Source organism: Callospermophilus lateralis, chromosome 9, assembly GCF_048772815.1.
Source record: "Callospermophilus lateralis isolate mCalLat2 chromosome 9, mCalLat2.hap1, whole genome shotgun sequence".
Taxonomy (NCBI): Eukaryota; Metazoa; Chordata; class Mammalia; order Rodentia; family Sciuridae; genus Callospermophilus; species Callospermophilus lateralis.
Window position 1 is genome coordinate 41,556,647 of NC_135313.1, and position 17,396 is coordinate 41,574,042.

Consider the following 17,396-nt stretch of genomic DNA (forward strand, 5'->3'; position numbering starts at 1 on the left):
TAAAGTGAGCCGGCTGTTCCCGGACGCTGCTTCCCAGCGGACGCTCCCGGGAACCCACCCTTGACTTATGCAGAGGAGCCCTTCCCTTCTTCTCAGACCACTTGTCCTGACCAAATCTGACCTTCGAAACACATCTGGCCGCACCTTCCAGGTGGCAGCAACATACAGACTCTGGGCTGGAGAAAAGCGTGTGATGGGAGACAGGGATTCAAATCTTCCACCCCTTGGTTTGGGTCGGAGCTGCGGGAGGCCAGGAAGGGAAGAAGGGAGAAAAAGACTCGGAAGAGCAAAGAGCTTGCAAGGCTGGTTGAGCCAGCGTGGCGAGCAGCCTCGGGGTTGCAGGTTCCTGTGGGAAATGCTGCTTCCAGGCCTGCCAGAGCTGTTCTCACACTCACACCATCGCTTCTCACCCTCTCCTTCTCTCAGCTACTGTCTAAAGAAACGTCCCTGGGCTCTCCGCAGCGACATTCCCAGCTTTCATATAGCTCAGGCGGCGCGCTCCCTCACGCTTCAGCGCCGGGCGCCTACAGGACTCCCTCTTCTCCCTGCCCGCTTTCCCCTCTCTGCCCTGCTTCTGCGGCTCTTCGGCCGCCTCCACCCCCACCATCTCCTGCTCCAAGAAGACGCCATCCAGCCGCGGCGGGTGCTCACAGCCCCGGGTCACGCATATAAGAGAGGCGCAACTCTGGACCCTGAGCTCGGTAGGGGGCGTCCTGGAACGGAGAGTGAAGCAAGAGGTATAAAGGAGTGTGGGGGTCGCCCACCCTGAAGCCTGAGCTTCTTCACATGAATTATCCGCGCCTAGCTCCATTCGGGCTAGAGCCTGGCAAGCTAGCCCATCTGTGGCATCCGCGGCCGCCTCCTCCTTGCACCTCCTCACCGACCCCTCCCTCTCGGGACCTGCATCCCGCTCCACCAATCAGCGTCCGACTGCCGCTTCCCACGTGATCCCGGGCGGGCTAAGGACCTGCTGCTTCCCAAACGCCAGAGGGATGCGGGCGGCAGAGCGCGAGAGGCGGCTGCTAGGCTGCGGGGCGCTTTGACTCTCCCTCCACCCTTCCTCCTTGGGCTCCTCTCCTTTGCCTCCTGGACTTCTGTCTCCTGCGCTTCTTGGAGGCCTCTCCTTATGGCAAGAGCTTATCGCATCTCTGGAGTTGCTTCTCAGCGGAGGACCCTCTCACTCCCCGGGCTGAGCCGGGTCACTGGATGTTGCTGAAACTCTCGAGATCATGCGCGGGTTTGGCTGCTGCTTCCCCGCCGGGTGTCACTGCCACCGCCGCCGTCTCTGCTGCCACCGTCCGCGGGATGCTCAGTAGCCCGCTGCCTGGTCCCCGAAATTCTGTGTTCTTCAGAAGCCGTTTGCTGCTGCAGAGTTGCGAGAACTAGTCATGGTGCTGTGGGAGTCCCCGCGGCAGTGCAGCAGCTGGACACTTTGCGAGGGCTTTTGCTGGCTGCTGCTGCTGCCGGTGATGCTACTCATTGTAGCCCGCCCAGTGAAGCTCGCTGCTTTCCCTACCTCTTTAAGTGACTGCCAAACACCCACCGGCTGGAACTGCTCTGGTAAGCCCAGAACCCGGCCCCCCCACCCGACCCCCTTAACCATTCAAAAGAACTCTCCTATCCTGCATAGGCCAGTCGCTCTCCAGCCTCTGGTTTCCCACCGCCCCAAACCTGAAACCCCTTACCTCCCTCCAGAGAAAAACAGGGAGCTGTTCCAGCCCCCCCCCCCTCCGGGGAGTGAAGGGGGGGCTACTGGAATGGGCAGAAAGTGCAGGTGCTGGAACCTTTGAATGCTTGCACTTACACTGACGCCTCGAGGATTTTGAAAAATATTAAACGGGATGGTTTTCTGGGTTCACTGAAAACAGTAACAACCTTATGGGAAACACTAAACAGAACATTTTCCTTCATTAGAGAAAAAGTCTGACTACGATGAGCGAGAAATAACTTTATGAGAAAGAACAAGCGAGAAAGCAATAAATCAAATGGTGACTGCAGAAGAATCACTGATTCCTGGCAAAAGTGCCAAGAGAGTATGATGGTCTTACATTCAAGACCCGTTCACTTAGATTCTAAAGGAGTAGGTTTCAGGAGAATCAATCTCAATCAATCTCAAATCTCTCTCTCTTTCTCTCTCTCTCTCTCTCTCTCTCTCTCTCTCTCTCTCTCTCTCTCTCTCTCCCTCCCTTCCTCCTTCTCCTCCCCCTTCTCTCCCTCTTTCTTTTGCTGCAAAAGACATTGTATTTGATTTTGCAGTCCAAAGATACCCCTCCTCTACTTCGCTAACCTCCTGTGTGATGGAGGGAAGTTGAGAAGGAACCCTTCACAAATTTCCCAGGCCAGAGTAGGTATGACCAAGGCTGGGAAGGCTCGCATGCAGGGGGACAGAAGGTGAATTGACCTCTGTGGGCTCTGACTCCTCCATTTCCGGACAGGGTTTGGAGTGGGTCTGTTGCACCTCTTACTTGTTCAGGTCCCTTCAGAGTCTGAAAGCAAGAGCTTTGGCAGCCTTCACTCTGCTAAAGCCTGCTAATTAAATAGGGCCATAGGATGGGAGTTCCTGCACTCCTAGCAGTCTTTGCATTTCAGTATGACAGCCTGTAGTATACCAGGTGGAATTGTGGTGTGATTTCATTGGCGTTTTAAACTCCATTAACATGCCTGGGTATTGTCCCCTAGGTCTGGTGTGTTCTAGTTTTAGCAAGTGTGCATGTAATTTTTCATCTTCTGTAAATATAATTCTGCTACAGTTAAATCTGTCTCCGAATGAAGTGAGTTTCAGGGATGTATGTGAGCCAAAGTGTATGTAACTTTTGAGAGGAGGAGATGACTAACTGTAACTTATAAGTGAAAGAATATGTAGCTCTTAGTTATTACTGATCTAAATTCCAAGAGGAAAATTATTATACATCCTTTTAATTTATCCTTTTTAAAATAAGTTGAGAATTGCAACCCTGTTACACTGGGTCAATAGATCTTTGTTATGTTTTTGGTGATTTCTAAATTTGACATTTTTATAAATTTCACATGTTTTTAAAATTTATTATTGGTTTATGCATGCACATAAGCTGTTTTTGAAAGAATAAGATCTACTTCGTAGGTGCCTTGTCACTTTTTAGATGCTTTGTTATAAGAACATTAAATAATCTTCAAGATCAATTGTTTCAAATGTTGATGGCTTCTTAGTCCAACATGACTGGTTTGCTTCATCCATAACTGTGGTATTATTTGGGGAAATAACTAACTGAAATGTGACATTAATATTGGCAATAGAGAAATTCATTATTGGCCTGATATCTTAAAGGAATCTTCACAAACTGAAAAGAATGAACTGGTTTTCCAGGCAGATTGTCAAGAACTTGGCATCCCCCTCCTACCCTGTTAACTTAGAGGTGATCAATCTTCATTTGAGCCAGACAGACCATCACAGAATACACTGTGCCTGTTTATCTTTATTATTGGGGCTTTGTTTCCTCTCTGTCTGGAGAAATTCCAAATAAGGGATAGTTTCAGACCTTAAAAAGAACAGTTAAATATGGAGAAATGGTAAAATAGCACTCATAGACCATCACCAGCTCTTTCCCAAAATGTTGAGTTTTCCAAAATATTTTCCATTTGATGAACAAAAAAAGTAAAAAAAAATTAAAGATGATAGGTAGCAAATGTAAAACTTTCATTGACTGTTGTCAGTATTCACCCAAGCTGAAATGCACTATTAAAAGAGGATATTGAAAGAAAATTGACTACAAAATATCTGTGAAGGATGTAAATGACTGTTGATCACTTAACTAGCTTATGAGGTTATTAGTGGAGAGTGTCCTGGTTGTTGGAATTAAAATTTAGGGAAATTCTTTTAAAGATTCAAGGTGGTCCTTTGGTGAATCTAATACGTTTTAATGACTAGAGTGTTCTATTTAAATTTGAGGTTATGATGACAGAGAAAATGATCTCTTCCTCTGTGACACCAACACCTGTAAATTCGATGGAGAATGTTTAAGAATTGGAGACACTGTGACTTGCGTCTGTCAGTTCAAGGTAAGATGTCTTTGCATATTCAAATTCATTAAAGGAACTAGGAAGCAACCTTTTCAACCATCACTTGTCAATTTATACCTATATGAGCTAAGAGGAAAGATGGCATCAAGCAAAAGTATTGGCAAGAGAGCCAACAGATGTCAGGAAGATGTCACCTCTTGAAGAATTGTGTGTACCATACTTATCATGCCACTGGAGGTAGAAAGCTTCAGGTTGCACTTTTTATATATGCTGTCCCTTCTAGTGTGCATTTTGAAAGTCAAGAGACTGGGGGTAATAGTCAAAATAGTTGACCAGTAAAAATTGTGGATCTGTATACTTTTGTTCCTTTTGACTAGGGATATCATATTTTGAACTTATTGTTCTTTGTTTTAATGGTCTTGGGTTTCATTCTACTTTCAATATGATTAAATATTTAAATAATCTCTGATTAATGTGACTTTGAAACTACTGATCTAGTTTGGAAATTATGGACCTTATTAATGTGTTAATTTTCAGTGGATACCATATTGAATTAGAACTGAATCTCCCATGAATCAAAATAAGCACATTGCGTTGAATTGCAAGTCACTTCATGAACATGAGAAAAATTCTCTTGGTCTCGTGTTATAAAGTTTTCAAATATGAAAACACAGAAAAAGTTGTATAGTAGGTATCATTAAAACTAGATTATTAGAAGATAAAACTCTCAATGTTATTATCATCATTTAACAAATGCTTTCTATAGTGTAAATTATAAACCTTCTTTTCCTCTCAAAATATTCATGTAATTATATATACCTTCAATTACATAGATGTTGTGTGAGTATTCTGTATTCACTTTTGAGTATTATTTACTTTTTAAAATATCCTTTGACATCAATATAAGATTCAACAAGGAAATACGCATGTAAACAAAACTCTATAGGTGAGATAAGAATACTTTCCAAGAATATAAGTAAAAGGAAGTTATAGAACAAATAAAAACATCAATCTCAAATTCTGTCTAAACATTTGACTTAATGTGTAATATTTAGAATTGAAGAAATTTAAATATCTTATACTGAATTTAACCACTCACTGAAACATATAAGGGGATTCATATTTCAATATAGTTTGAGTGACTTTTACATAGACTAAAAGCTTCATAGACTTTATTTTCTTTATTCTCAGAAACACAGTAAAAGAAGTGCCATATGTAAAGTGCACCACTTCCTATGGGTGGTTCCTGCTCTGACTATACTCCAGTATTAAGACCATACTCTAGTGTTAAAAACACATTTAACATGCATAGACTTCCAAAGTCTCCACTATGCTGAGCAATGTAATTATGTTCTTTCAATGAACTACAAGAGAAAATGGAACATGAGAACTCCCCAATTCATACTTCCCCAAAATGTTAACAGGGAAAAAAAAGTTAGACACATCACTAACTATAGATACCCCCCACAACACACATACAGGATTTTCTGAAAATTTTCCCTTTAACTTTGTGGTTCTCATAAATTTGTCTTATTTTTGTAATCAAGGGTAGATATAATAAATTAATTCATAAACAGTATAAAATAAACTAGGAAGAAAATTCCTTAAATGGAAAGCCATGTTCTAATATTTCACCTTGAGGGGAGGGAAGAGTAGATAGAACTCTAAATGGATGAGTGCTACTAAATGGAAAAGTACACTTTTCTTATTAAAGGAATTGTTTTTGATTTTTCAGCTGCCACAGAAGATTCTGGAAAATTTTTATTAAGAAAGATATTTGTGTTTTTAATATATTTGTCATTAATTTTTTAAAAAATTCTTGAGTGGAATAGATTGTAGAAGTCAATGAATGCAAGTTTAAATAGAAACAAAAATGTAAATTTGTAAAATGTAAAATTTTTAAAAGGTGAATTTTTAAATTTACTACTTGATCACTACTGCTATTAATGTGTGTTTTGCCATAGTTGTCAAACTGGCAGAAGGAAATAAATATCTTCCTAGTAGAAAATTTAGATTTTGAATATACTGGGAATATAGAATAGTATATGCAATAATGAATTTGCATATACCAGGAATATAGAATATATACAGTCTTCTCACAGTACTTTCACGTGAATTTTAATTTTTTTTTTTTTTTTTTGGTTTTGTTTTTCGGCACTAGTACCTGAAGAAAGGTGAGAAGTTCTGAAAACCTACAATTTTCTACCTACAATTCTAAACTTCTGGTTCCTTTGCATTTTCACATAGAAACATGAATTCTTCCCTTCTAAATAGGATACAAACTATAGTCTTTCTTGCTGAGAGATAATTTTAAAGAGAAATGGCCATATATGCGTGTAACCTATAATGTCTTCCAATTTGTATTATTAATGACCCATTAAAGTGACTAAGGGGGATATATTAGCATTTATCCCCCTTAGATAATTTTAAGTAAATTTATTTCTACCCTTTAAACCTATTATCTCACTTACTTCTTATAACTAGGTAAGTTTTTTTCTTCTCCTTTTAAATATGAATCAAACAAGGCTCATAAATGTAAGTAACTCACCATTAAGTGGTGATCCTTGAGTAAGAAGCTAGATCCTGACACCAAATGCAGTTTTCCCCCCAAGATATTAGACATGAAAATGAAAATATCAATGACAAAATGCCAGATTTTTGTGGATAATTCTTAATATACAAAACAATGAATGTTGAATGTCCCTAATCCAATAATACAAACTTCAAAATGCTCTGAAGTTGTATATGATACTAAAAGAATTTTGGATTTTGGAGTATTTTAGATTTCAGACTTTTGATTTGGGGATGTTTACAGGGCAATGTCTATGCCAGTATTCCAAAATCCCCCAAACTCTATAAAATATGAAAGAATTCTTGTCCCAGGCATTTTGGATAAGAGATACTCAATCTATACAACTATTTCTTAAGTGATTATATAAATTACAAAAATGGCAATCTCTTGCATCCTACCTTCCTGTCCTATATACCAAATGATATGCTGATCAATCTGGTAAATTAATTATGACAGTGAAAAGTTAAATACAGTAGATAGGTGAATAATAGATTAAGAGAAGAAAGGAAGGCAAGAAGTAAAGAAGGAAGGGAGGGAGAAAGAGAAGATTGGATATAGTTACTAGTGCTCATCACACAATGATCAATAATCACCTTATAATTTTAAAATATAATGAAGCCTTGTTTTTCAGATTTTATCTAATTCAAATATTAAATATTTTTATTTAACAAACCATGCTTTAGATCTACAAATGTCTCATTACTAGGACTGTATAACAGAATGCGCAGAGCTTAGAAGCAAAAGACAATGGGCTTTTTTTGTGAGTGTGAATCTTCAATTTGGATAAGGCTCAATGGAAACATTTCATCTCTGCTTTCTTTGCCATTAGCTGAGCTCATTCAAAGGCGAGGTGCTCTATGCATCTCAGGGTTTTAACTTGTGTATGAGTACCAGCAGGGGACCTTGTTTTTCTCCATGTTGATCTCTATATGGGCTACTTTAGCCTTTCTCATAACACAGAGGCTGATACTCAAGGGAAAATATGCTGGGGGCAGGGATTTCTTTAAATGACCTAACTCAGGAAGCCACACAGAGTCCCTGTCACCATAATCATAGGTCTGCCCATTCTTGAAGGGTAAAATTTTTACATTCAAGGAAATTCAGCCACAGGGAAGTAAAAGTTGCTTATAGAATGGTCAAAGGACTGCAACATATGCAAGTTTTTTTGTCAATTTCTTTCTTGGAAGAGAAATATACCATATTCCAAGCCATTCTTCCTAAGCCTTTGACAACTGGGAATATAACAGAATTCACTTAACATCTGTTGAGCACCTTCTACATGCCAGACTCTGTGGAAGGTGCCGACAATATATAAAACATAAGTCATACATAGCTTCTAGATGCTGAAATTTCAGCTAAAAATCCTTATTAACCAAATAAGCAATAAACCATATGAAACACTTTAAACATAATTTTTATTCCTTTGTAGCAGAAATGAATTCCTATATTCCATTATACCAAGTTATTGAATCTGCTAGTGTGGTAGATCGCTGATATCATAAGTGATGAAGAAATTTGGAACAAAATCATTCTATTGAAAAACACATATTTAGAAAATAAACTTGAGATTTTAAAAACATCTTAGGCAAAATAGAATCACTTTTTCTTCTGTGAGGAAGTTTGCCCAACACATACATTTATGGACCTAACCATCTGGGTTTGAATCTTGGTATTTTTTTTTTTCTTTTAACCATCCAACATGGTAGACTTTAGCAAGTCACTAACCATCTGAATTTGTCCTTTCACCTAAAACTGAGCAATATCATCATTACTAATAAAAACTATTTCCAATAATTTTGTATATTTTAATATACGGTTTAGCATATTTTCATGCTATTATCTTGTTTTTCTTCTTTTTTTTCCCCCTAACTCTAGAAATTCCCTGTTTTGGTGTTAATGTTAAATAGTGACTGCTAGTTAAAATACATGTCATAAAAGCCAAATAATTTACATTTCTTATTATAATGAGATTTCTAAAGTATTCCCTATTTTAAGAGCATAACTTTGTTAATTCCCCAATTATCCCAGTTAACAATTTCAAAAGAAGAAACTAAACTATAAACTTGTTAAATATTTAATTTTTGAGTAATATAAATAAGGTATACACCAAGACAGGGAAATAGGAAGACCTAGCACTTGACCCCAACTCTTGAATGCAAATGATCTAGACATGCTCCCTTCTTGTGTTATTCATGTTATGAGCACAAGTCATGGTACTAAATGCCAAAAGCATTGGGGTGATAATCTACAGTTAAGCTCTTTTCAGCTCTGTACAAATCTCCCCTTGGCTTGTGCATGGAACTTGGCAGCTCTTGTTTTAGAACTGTTCACATTTGGCTTACTACATTTCTCAGAAACGACATATGAACACTTTATCAGTTTATTCGATATTTTAAGATGCATATCAGCATTGTGTAATAGCACTTGACAGAGATAATAAATACTTCCCACTCCCCACTCCAGATCCACTGACTCTTCTTTTGAGTATTCTGCAGAAGTGCATGAGAAGGCCAAATAGAGAAATTTTTAAGGATGGGACAGAAGAAAATGTGGACCCAAATAATCGACACTTGAAATATTTTAATTGGGGGTGAAAATAGAGATTAAAAGATAGTCAGTGGCAAAGAATGTCAGGACTCACACGTTGGTTTAGCTGTCCATCACAATTTTGACTCTCATGTGTCTACTGAAAGGGTTAGCAAGTCTGTTGGCTATAACATTACCAGCTGTTTCCTTCTTTCCCATCTCTCCTCCATGTGCTCAGAGTCCATCATAGTGTTAGCAAGCCCCATAAATCCTTCCAACCTTCTTTCATCCCAGGTCCTGAACACAGCATGTGTATCAAGCACCTATCCATTCACTTGCCTTCCTGGCCATGGTTCTGGCATGAGCACAGGTCCCCTTTATTTGTTTTCCCTTCAATATTGCTCCTTGGAAAATTCAGCTCTTTGCTCACATTTTGTTCTTGCCTTCTGTCTTGAGTAGCAGAGGAGATGCTCACTCCTATGGTAGGTCAGTATTCAAGTGCAAGATATATACTTCTTACACCTGTGGAAGACATCTCTTACAGGGGGCAGTCTGTCTGTCTACCCATCCATCCATCCATCCTGTGAAAGCTCTTACACAGGTATCATCCAATCAGAAGTAAATTGCGTATTGCCCTAAAAATTAATGAAAGATCATCAAAAGTTTTAATGAAATTAGTGTTTATAAAATCTAATGACATAAATAAACAGTGTCTGGAAATGAAACGTATAACTGTGGAAAGGAATTATTACATAGAAGGTTTTCAGAGTGTCTACAATTATAAATCATAGAAAGATGAAGAAGATTTCTAAAATATGTACAAAATCCTCCTGTTAACAGTTATTGCCATACAATTTGGATTTACTGTGTAGAGGAAAGTAGATCATAGTTAGCAAAATATAATATTTAAGTTATTCAGTGATAAAAAGGAAGACTCATAAGACTTTCATTTCAGAGAACATTGATTTATACCATTTATAAATTTGTCAGGATGACTAAGCTATTTTACATAAAGGCAAAGAGCAAGACTTGATTGGGAGTACAGAACGATAGACATGATGAGAAATTAGAGCATAAATGCATCTCAGATTTTTTATCAATTGGATTCTTACCTTATTGAGAGTTCATTTGTGTGCATAAATCCTATGTTTACTTATTATAGTCTATGTTTACTTATTATAGAGTTTTAGGTTTAGTATCACATATATATATATGAAAACCTTCTTAGTGACCTCACTAAATTGTTGATTTATTTTGTATATATTGTACATTTACAGCACATTAACAGTCCAAATACAATTAAAAGTAGAAAAGAGAAAAGTGTTTTTGTATATATCTATGCATGACTTTCCTTCCTTAGTTTCTGGCAGAGGTAAGCATTTATAAATAATCATCTTGATCATTACATTTGTTATAATTAAACAATGAAGTGCATCAGTAGTAGTAATCATGAGATAATCACATCCCTGGTGTAATTAGCAGGTATAGGACACAGCCAAGTATCTCTAATGCCTTGGAGTGTGATTATATTATGATGACTATACTCGGTAGGTTGCCTAATTTCCCTTGTAAAAATGTGTACTTTTTGGCAATGAGGTTGTTTTTAAAAATTAACTTTTCTCTTTCTGAAATATACATTAATAGGCATGCTTTGGAATTGTCACTAAAGTTTACATATAGTTCAGATTTCTTGAATTTTTTTCTCTGCAATCCTTAGTCTGTTGCTAGACTATACCGACATCAATGTCCAATGCTGGAAAGTTACATAAAATGAACTAATAAGTCAGTATCTCATCTGAGTATTCAGAAATTTACAATGATTAAAATTCAATAGGAAAAAAAAGAACATTTTTGGTATCTTAGCTACATCCTTCTTCTCCCCATACAGATAAGCATTACCTTTTTTTCAACATCTTGAATATTATATTGTTTTGATTTTTTTTCTTCCAAGTCACGTGGGCTATATATCAGAAAAACAATATTAAATAGCACAGGTACATTTGTTGTTTTATGTTTTGCATGCAACTGATTCAGTCACTTTGTTTTTGATCAACTGATCCATTTAGATACATCTTGTTACTCCACTCTAAATAAAATCACTGTTTGGCTGATTTGACACAGCCTTTGTGTAACTTTAAGAGATGCACTCACAAGATTAAAGACTTATAGGATAAAATGGCATCACTGAAACTGAAGACAATGGTTTGTTTTGTAAGTTGTTATTTCTGTTCAGGATTTCAGAGGGATGCTGACTCCAGTACTAAACATTAGCTTCCATCTGTGTTCTCCAGTGCAACAGTGACTATGTGCCTGTGTGTGGCTCCAATGGGGAGAGCTACCAGAACGAGTGTTACCTGCGGCAGGCTGCGTGCAAACAGCAGAGTGAGATACTTGTGGTATCAGAAGGATCGTGTGCCACAGGTATGTATGTGACCCTCCCTGAGAACTTCTTATGGATTCTGAATCCAAAAATCATGTCTTGTGTTTCCTATTGTCTTCAAATAAATAATTCAGACTCCATATTGACTAGACGAGCCACTTATTCTTTGGTACAAAATATTGCACTATTATTGTCGTTTTACGTTTTAATCACTCTGAACAAAAAAGAAATTGTCATAAGGACATTGGAAGAATTAAATAATATGTTATTGAATAAGTTACAGATAGTTTAATATGTATAAGTGAAAATCTTGATTGACTGCTCAGGTACCAAATACAATACGTAGAAATCTATCTATGCATGCATAAACTTTGTTTGTTTAGATAAATATAGCCATGTCCTGGAGGGCATCTTTGAAGGTTTAAGTTCTGAAGTTAATACCTAACATTAGCAGCTCAACAAAATGCTCTTCTTACCATTTAGCAGATTATATTGAAGAATGTATTGGTGGTAGATATAATTGATAATGACATCTGTCTTTTCTGACAGTTAACTTGGAATTTTATAAAGCTTTTTAGCTGTTATACCAAGGATGATATAAATAAAGGGGGAGAGTGACGTCATATGCTCATTAGCTTTCAGTGTTTTCCTTTTGTGTAGTGGTTGTTAAAGCTTAACAGCATTACAGCAGAAAAAACAAGAGGGGTGCAAGCCCAGCTTGACAAAATTATGCTTTAAAATCGAGCTGAGTCTTTAGGTTAGATTTTATCATTGGTACTTGTATTAAAGAAACTTCCGGGTCTCATAAGAGTCATCCTTAATGGCAAATGGGGATGTTTCTGGAAAGTCATAATTTCTGAGAATTTGACTTATGTAAATTTATTGAGGAAAAAATAATAATGATATAAAATGGACTTTTTTCAATGGTATAAATAGAAAATGGTTTGGGGATAGACCTATTTTATTGAAAAGTTCCTCTGAGATAGCAGTTATTTCTGTTTAGCACATTAGGTTAAAGGATGTGTGTTTGGTGTCTGGGAAAGAGTGGAAAAGGAACAAGGAGAAAAGTCTCATGTTCCTTAGATTGTCTTCTGCCTACTGATTGTTAATGGTTAATAATATTCTGAGATGTACTCATGACCACCAAGGTTTCTCACACTGAACAGAAGAGAGTTGGTGCTATTTCTCACAGTGATGTGCAGGCTTTTGGATTTGGTTTTGGTTGTTAAGTAGTCTTTTCTCCTAAATGATTCTAGGCCCCTATGCCTCTAGATGTGAATGCTCTTTCTGAATAAGCATCACAAGGCAGTGTGGACAGGTGCTTTGCTGCTTTTTATTGCTAGCGCACCCTTGGTCTTGAGTGAATAGTAACAAATAAAAGTGACAGCAACGCATAAGTCTCATGGGCTTCCCAAGTACAGGGGGGAGAGAAGGAGACACCCCTGTTGCTCTCATAATAGAGGTGGGAAAAACAGAAAGAAAGGCAAGAAGCAAACTAATTGTGTGAAAATTCAGTCAGCCATACTAAAGGAACAAAAAATGAAAAAAAAAAAAAACAGTTTAGGCCAAATGGAATTTAAAAAAAAAAAAAAAAAGAAAGAAAGAAAGAAACTTACTCTCCAAGAAACCAGGAAAAGTATAGGCAAGTCCCAGAATATTGAGGAAAGGATTTGCTCCTCAAATGAGGCAATAGTCTTACAATAGACCAGAAATTAAGGTTGTGGCAAATTATATTTGTTAGCTAAGACCTGTCTTTCTGACTTGCCAGCCTCTTAGGAGTGCACACAATCACATTCTCCTGATTCATTCAAGTCTTTTCATTCTAGTCCCTGATGTGCTGGATGATACTATGGAAATAAACACTTAGCCAAGTTGAAAATGTAATCACAATTGAGTAAGCTGTCCTGAGCTCATTCACACACTTAGATTCCACAGGATTCAATTAGTAAGCTAGTTCTGCTGAATGCATTTTCCTCTGACTAGCAAATCAAAAATGTTTTTGATTTGAGAGATGAGGCAAATACAAAAATAATTCCAATTAAACAGGTTTAGCTGTAAATAAATTGAAGATCAGAATTTTTTTATCTGAAAGAGTTTTTCATGCTTTTTTCTTCATATATTTTCCATTTATTTTTTATGACTGTTTGACACTGACTGAAGGTGGCAAATTGTGATCTTTAGGAATAATAAGGTCACAGAATATATAATTTTATGTTAATTTTATTTTAATTTTATTTAATTTAACTTAGATATATATATATTTTTTTGTCCACAAAATATTTTTTTTCTACTGGGCAGTTTCCTCATGGTCTCACTGTCACTTTACCTTTTTGCCTTGTGGGAAATGCATTAACTAGGAGCCCAGATTCAGATCCAGTAACATAATATTTTTTCATAGGTATTCTGTCATCCTCATAAGTCCTTAGTAGGCTGCTGATCTCTGGTTTGCCAAGATGACTCATCTTATAATTGAAAAAACATTAAAGTTTCCCCTGTTTTCTAATGATGCCATGGACTGAATGAGTTCATTGTCCCAGTCTTTTTCTGCTTTTTTCCCCAGCTCTGTATCTGGAGTCAAATCAAACATGAAATGTCTTAAGGACCATGTCCCTTGAATATTTAGAAACATATATGGAAAACACAAGCCATAATACTACTGCCACTTTTTTTCTGAGTTCCCACAGCCACGTTTTTTAGAAAACCTATCAATGAATATGCAAGATGTTTATTCAACATATTATTATGTTCCAGACTGTGCTTAAACATTTAAAATAAGCTATTTTACAGCTAGTCTCAAAATAGTCCAATGAGATAGGTATCATTATGCCCATTAAATAGAAGAATAGCTTAGGAAATCTAAATAACATTCCTATGTCATTCGTTGAGTGATGTTTAGAGCTGGGAACCCATAAGCTTTTGGGCATTTTCTCTTATGTGCATGTAAGTATAGAAGAATGGCTCATACATTGCCTGGATGTACACAAGTTTATAATTTTAATATAAAATGACAAAGTATACATTCAACTTAAATATAGTAGATGTATTAGCACTATATTACTATATCTTATGATTTCATTCCTGATAAATACAAATAATATGGAAATAAATTTCTAAATTAATTCAAATAAGGTCAATAAATTTTATCTGTGAAAGAATACTAAAAGGAAATTTAGCAAATATGAACTTTTTGTGCAACTATTTGTCCAAAAGGAATGATGTTGAGACATGTTTATCAGTCCAGTTGGCAAGAATATTCTCCAATGATGGAGATGAATGCATTAGTTTTTCTTGATCTATTATCATTATATTATGTAAACATGATTAAAGTATTTGTATGGTTCTATATTTACAAGAAATATTTTTATTATAAATTGATTTCACAAATTAGCTTGCCTTTAAGGAAAGATATATGCCATCACATTAGCAAATGTCTAATAAATCAACATTTTGATGTAATACAGTCTCAAAACCTGTGAATTTACTTAAAGTGAGTCTCCACTAAGTCTAACAATTTCACCGCTGCTCCTTCAGGGCAGTTTTAATGCTGTAACATGGAGGACTATTGGGGAGGCATGTGTTCTTCCATTTGTCAACTTTCTTTGGATTTTTCATTCATCATGATACTTTCTCTGTAGTGTCTCTCAATAATATGTCATGGAGGCAGACAAATAGAAGTAAAGTTTTATTTCAATATAACTAAAACATCAAGTAAAAATTCATAGAAGTAACATTGGATATAAGTCTTGAATCCAGGTTGAGATTTCAATGTGGGATGATGGCACATCAGACAGAGGATTTCAATGTTAATCATACTCCTATTACTAACTGTACAAATACAAAATTCAATGTATTTAGAATGTGAAGAAGTTAGGATGCAGAGGGAAGGTGATGTCTACATGTGATAAGTAAAAGCAAGAGGAAACTCAGTGGTCTTGACTAAAACTAGAAAACTGGGTATTTCTGAGTTCTCAGACAACTTTGGTCAATTTTAGTCATGTGGAAGAGGGGGCAGAGAAGTAGAGAAAGAGAAATTCAGAAGGGGATGATTTTTTTCTTCCAACATCACTTAATATATACCCAATTTTAAACCCAAAGATGCAAGTTAAGTTTATTCCTTTCTTTATTTCAAAAACAAAGTACAATTTAGTTGCAGATAAAAGTATCAACAATTGTGGTATTTGTTAAACATTATCAATTGTATAAAAATTTTATCTTTAAACGTTTTCTCTTTGGTCATGTGAAATTTGCAAGAATATAAGCCTTACCATGAGTTTATTTACTATTTGTTTAGTTTTTAAACACTTGGTTTTTTGGACTGTTTAATTTTGAAAACTGATTGTTAAAGCCATTCATTTTTAATTTTTATGTTGCTAAAGTTTTCAAATTTGGCCTGATTAAAATAAAAATCTGAGGAATTTTGTACAGTTAAGTTTAGGAATTTTCCTAAAGGTGGATAATTTTTTTTCATAAACTTTAAGAACAAAAGTGACAGGAAACTGATTTTATGTATTATGTTAGTAGTAATTGACAAATAGGTGTGACTATACATTATCAGATTAATTATCAGTAATTTTCACAATGATATTACAGGTTTAGATTAAGAAAGTAAACTTGAATTTTGAAATGTCAAATTTTTAAATATTTTTTCCCAGTGAATAAAAATTCTGTTTTTTGTTTGTTTGTTTGTTTGTTTTCTTTTCTCCTCCCAGATGCAGGATCAGGATCTGGAGATGGAGGTAGGAGGTTGCTATTTTTCTATACTTAAAAACTCAGGTGGATAATATTATGGATATTTTCTTATGTATATTCTATTACAAATGTCTCCAATAAATTTACATTTTTTGTTTTAGAAAAAGAGAAAACAAAAATCATTCTCCTTGCTAAGAAAATGTATCTACCATGCAAATTAGTCTATTTGTCAATCATATACTATCTCCATTTCATCTTTTTTTGTTCATTTACTTGTGTGTGAGTAAGCTGTCCTTGACGCAGACTCAGAATGTCAAAACTTCCCAAAAAAATGAAGTTTCCATGCATATATATGAGGACAAAAAGATTTCATGAGGAAATCATTTAGATTTGCATTTTTAAAGTATGTAATACTTAATAAAAAATACATAATACTTTCTTCAATGCCAACATACTAATATTAACACACATATAATTTTCATAAAGGGTCAATGTCTTAATTACCAAATTTGTAGTTTGAAATTAAAGGAACTTTCATTCATAATAGAAAAAAAATGTCAAACAAATTTAAATCAATGAAAGCAAGATATTATCTTTGCTTTATTGGTTACATGAAAATATAATTCTTTTCCATAAAAATATGATACATATTTTTTATTTAACTTTGCTTGTAGGAATATGTAAGAGAAAGTTAGAAAATTTAAAATTTGGATCTAATGTACTTAGAACCAAATGAAGATTCTAATGCTAACTCATTCTAAATGTCTCAAGTGCTTTTCCAAATGAAGGCCAGGTAAAATTCTACTTTTATGTGCATAAACCAAAACAAAAACCTAGATATAATTTCAAGATTAATAACAAACCATTAATAAAAATATAAATATCTCAAGGGCTTCTTAAGTTTTGTAAAATAATTAAATGTATGATTTTGAGTTACGTTTTAAATGCATAGTTTGAAGAAGACTGTGGATTTAGGAAAAGCAGATTTTTAATGCACAGTTATTTACATTGAGAAACTTTGAAGATTTTTCAAGTTGCCTCATGTAACTTATTAGTAAAAGGCTTTACTAATTCAAATAAACTACACTTAGGGAACACAATTAGAGCAGCATATTGGAGCATATTCCCCCCCTCCCCGCCCCATAAAGATTAAAACTGAACAGGAGTCAAAACTCAAGCATGGACTGCATTTCGGCATCACATGATATTGGACAGTCACTTGAGTTTTGGACA

General features: G+C 35.8%; 1 protein-coding gene across 1 annotated transcript in view; it reads left to right on the forward strand.

Annotated features, from left to right (window-relative positions):
* The first annotated feature begins 1,388 nt into the window (after positions 1-1,388).
* The window catches only part of Tmeff2 (transmembrane protein with EGF like and two follistatin like domains 2), a 235,323-nt gene continuing 219,315 nt past the window's right edge, over positions 1,389-17,396 (forward strand). Inside the window, exons 1-4 of the mRNA XM_076865894.2 lie at positions 1,389-1,560; positions 3,926-4,035; positions 11,386-11,515; positions 16,184-16,210. Coding sequence (XP_076722009.1) covers positions 1,389-1,560; positions 3,926-4,035; positions 11,386-11,515; positions 16,184-16,210 — 439 coding nt within the window. The remainder of the gene's footprint in view (positions 1,561-3,925; positions 4,036-11,385; positions 11,516-16,183; positions 16,211-17,396) is intronic.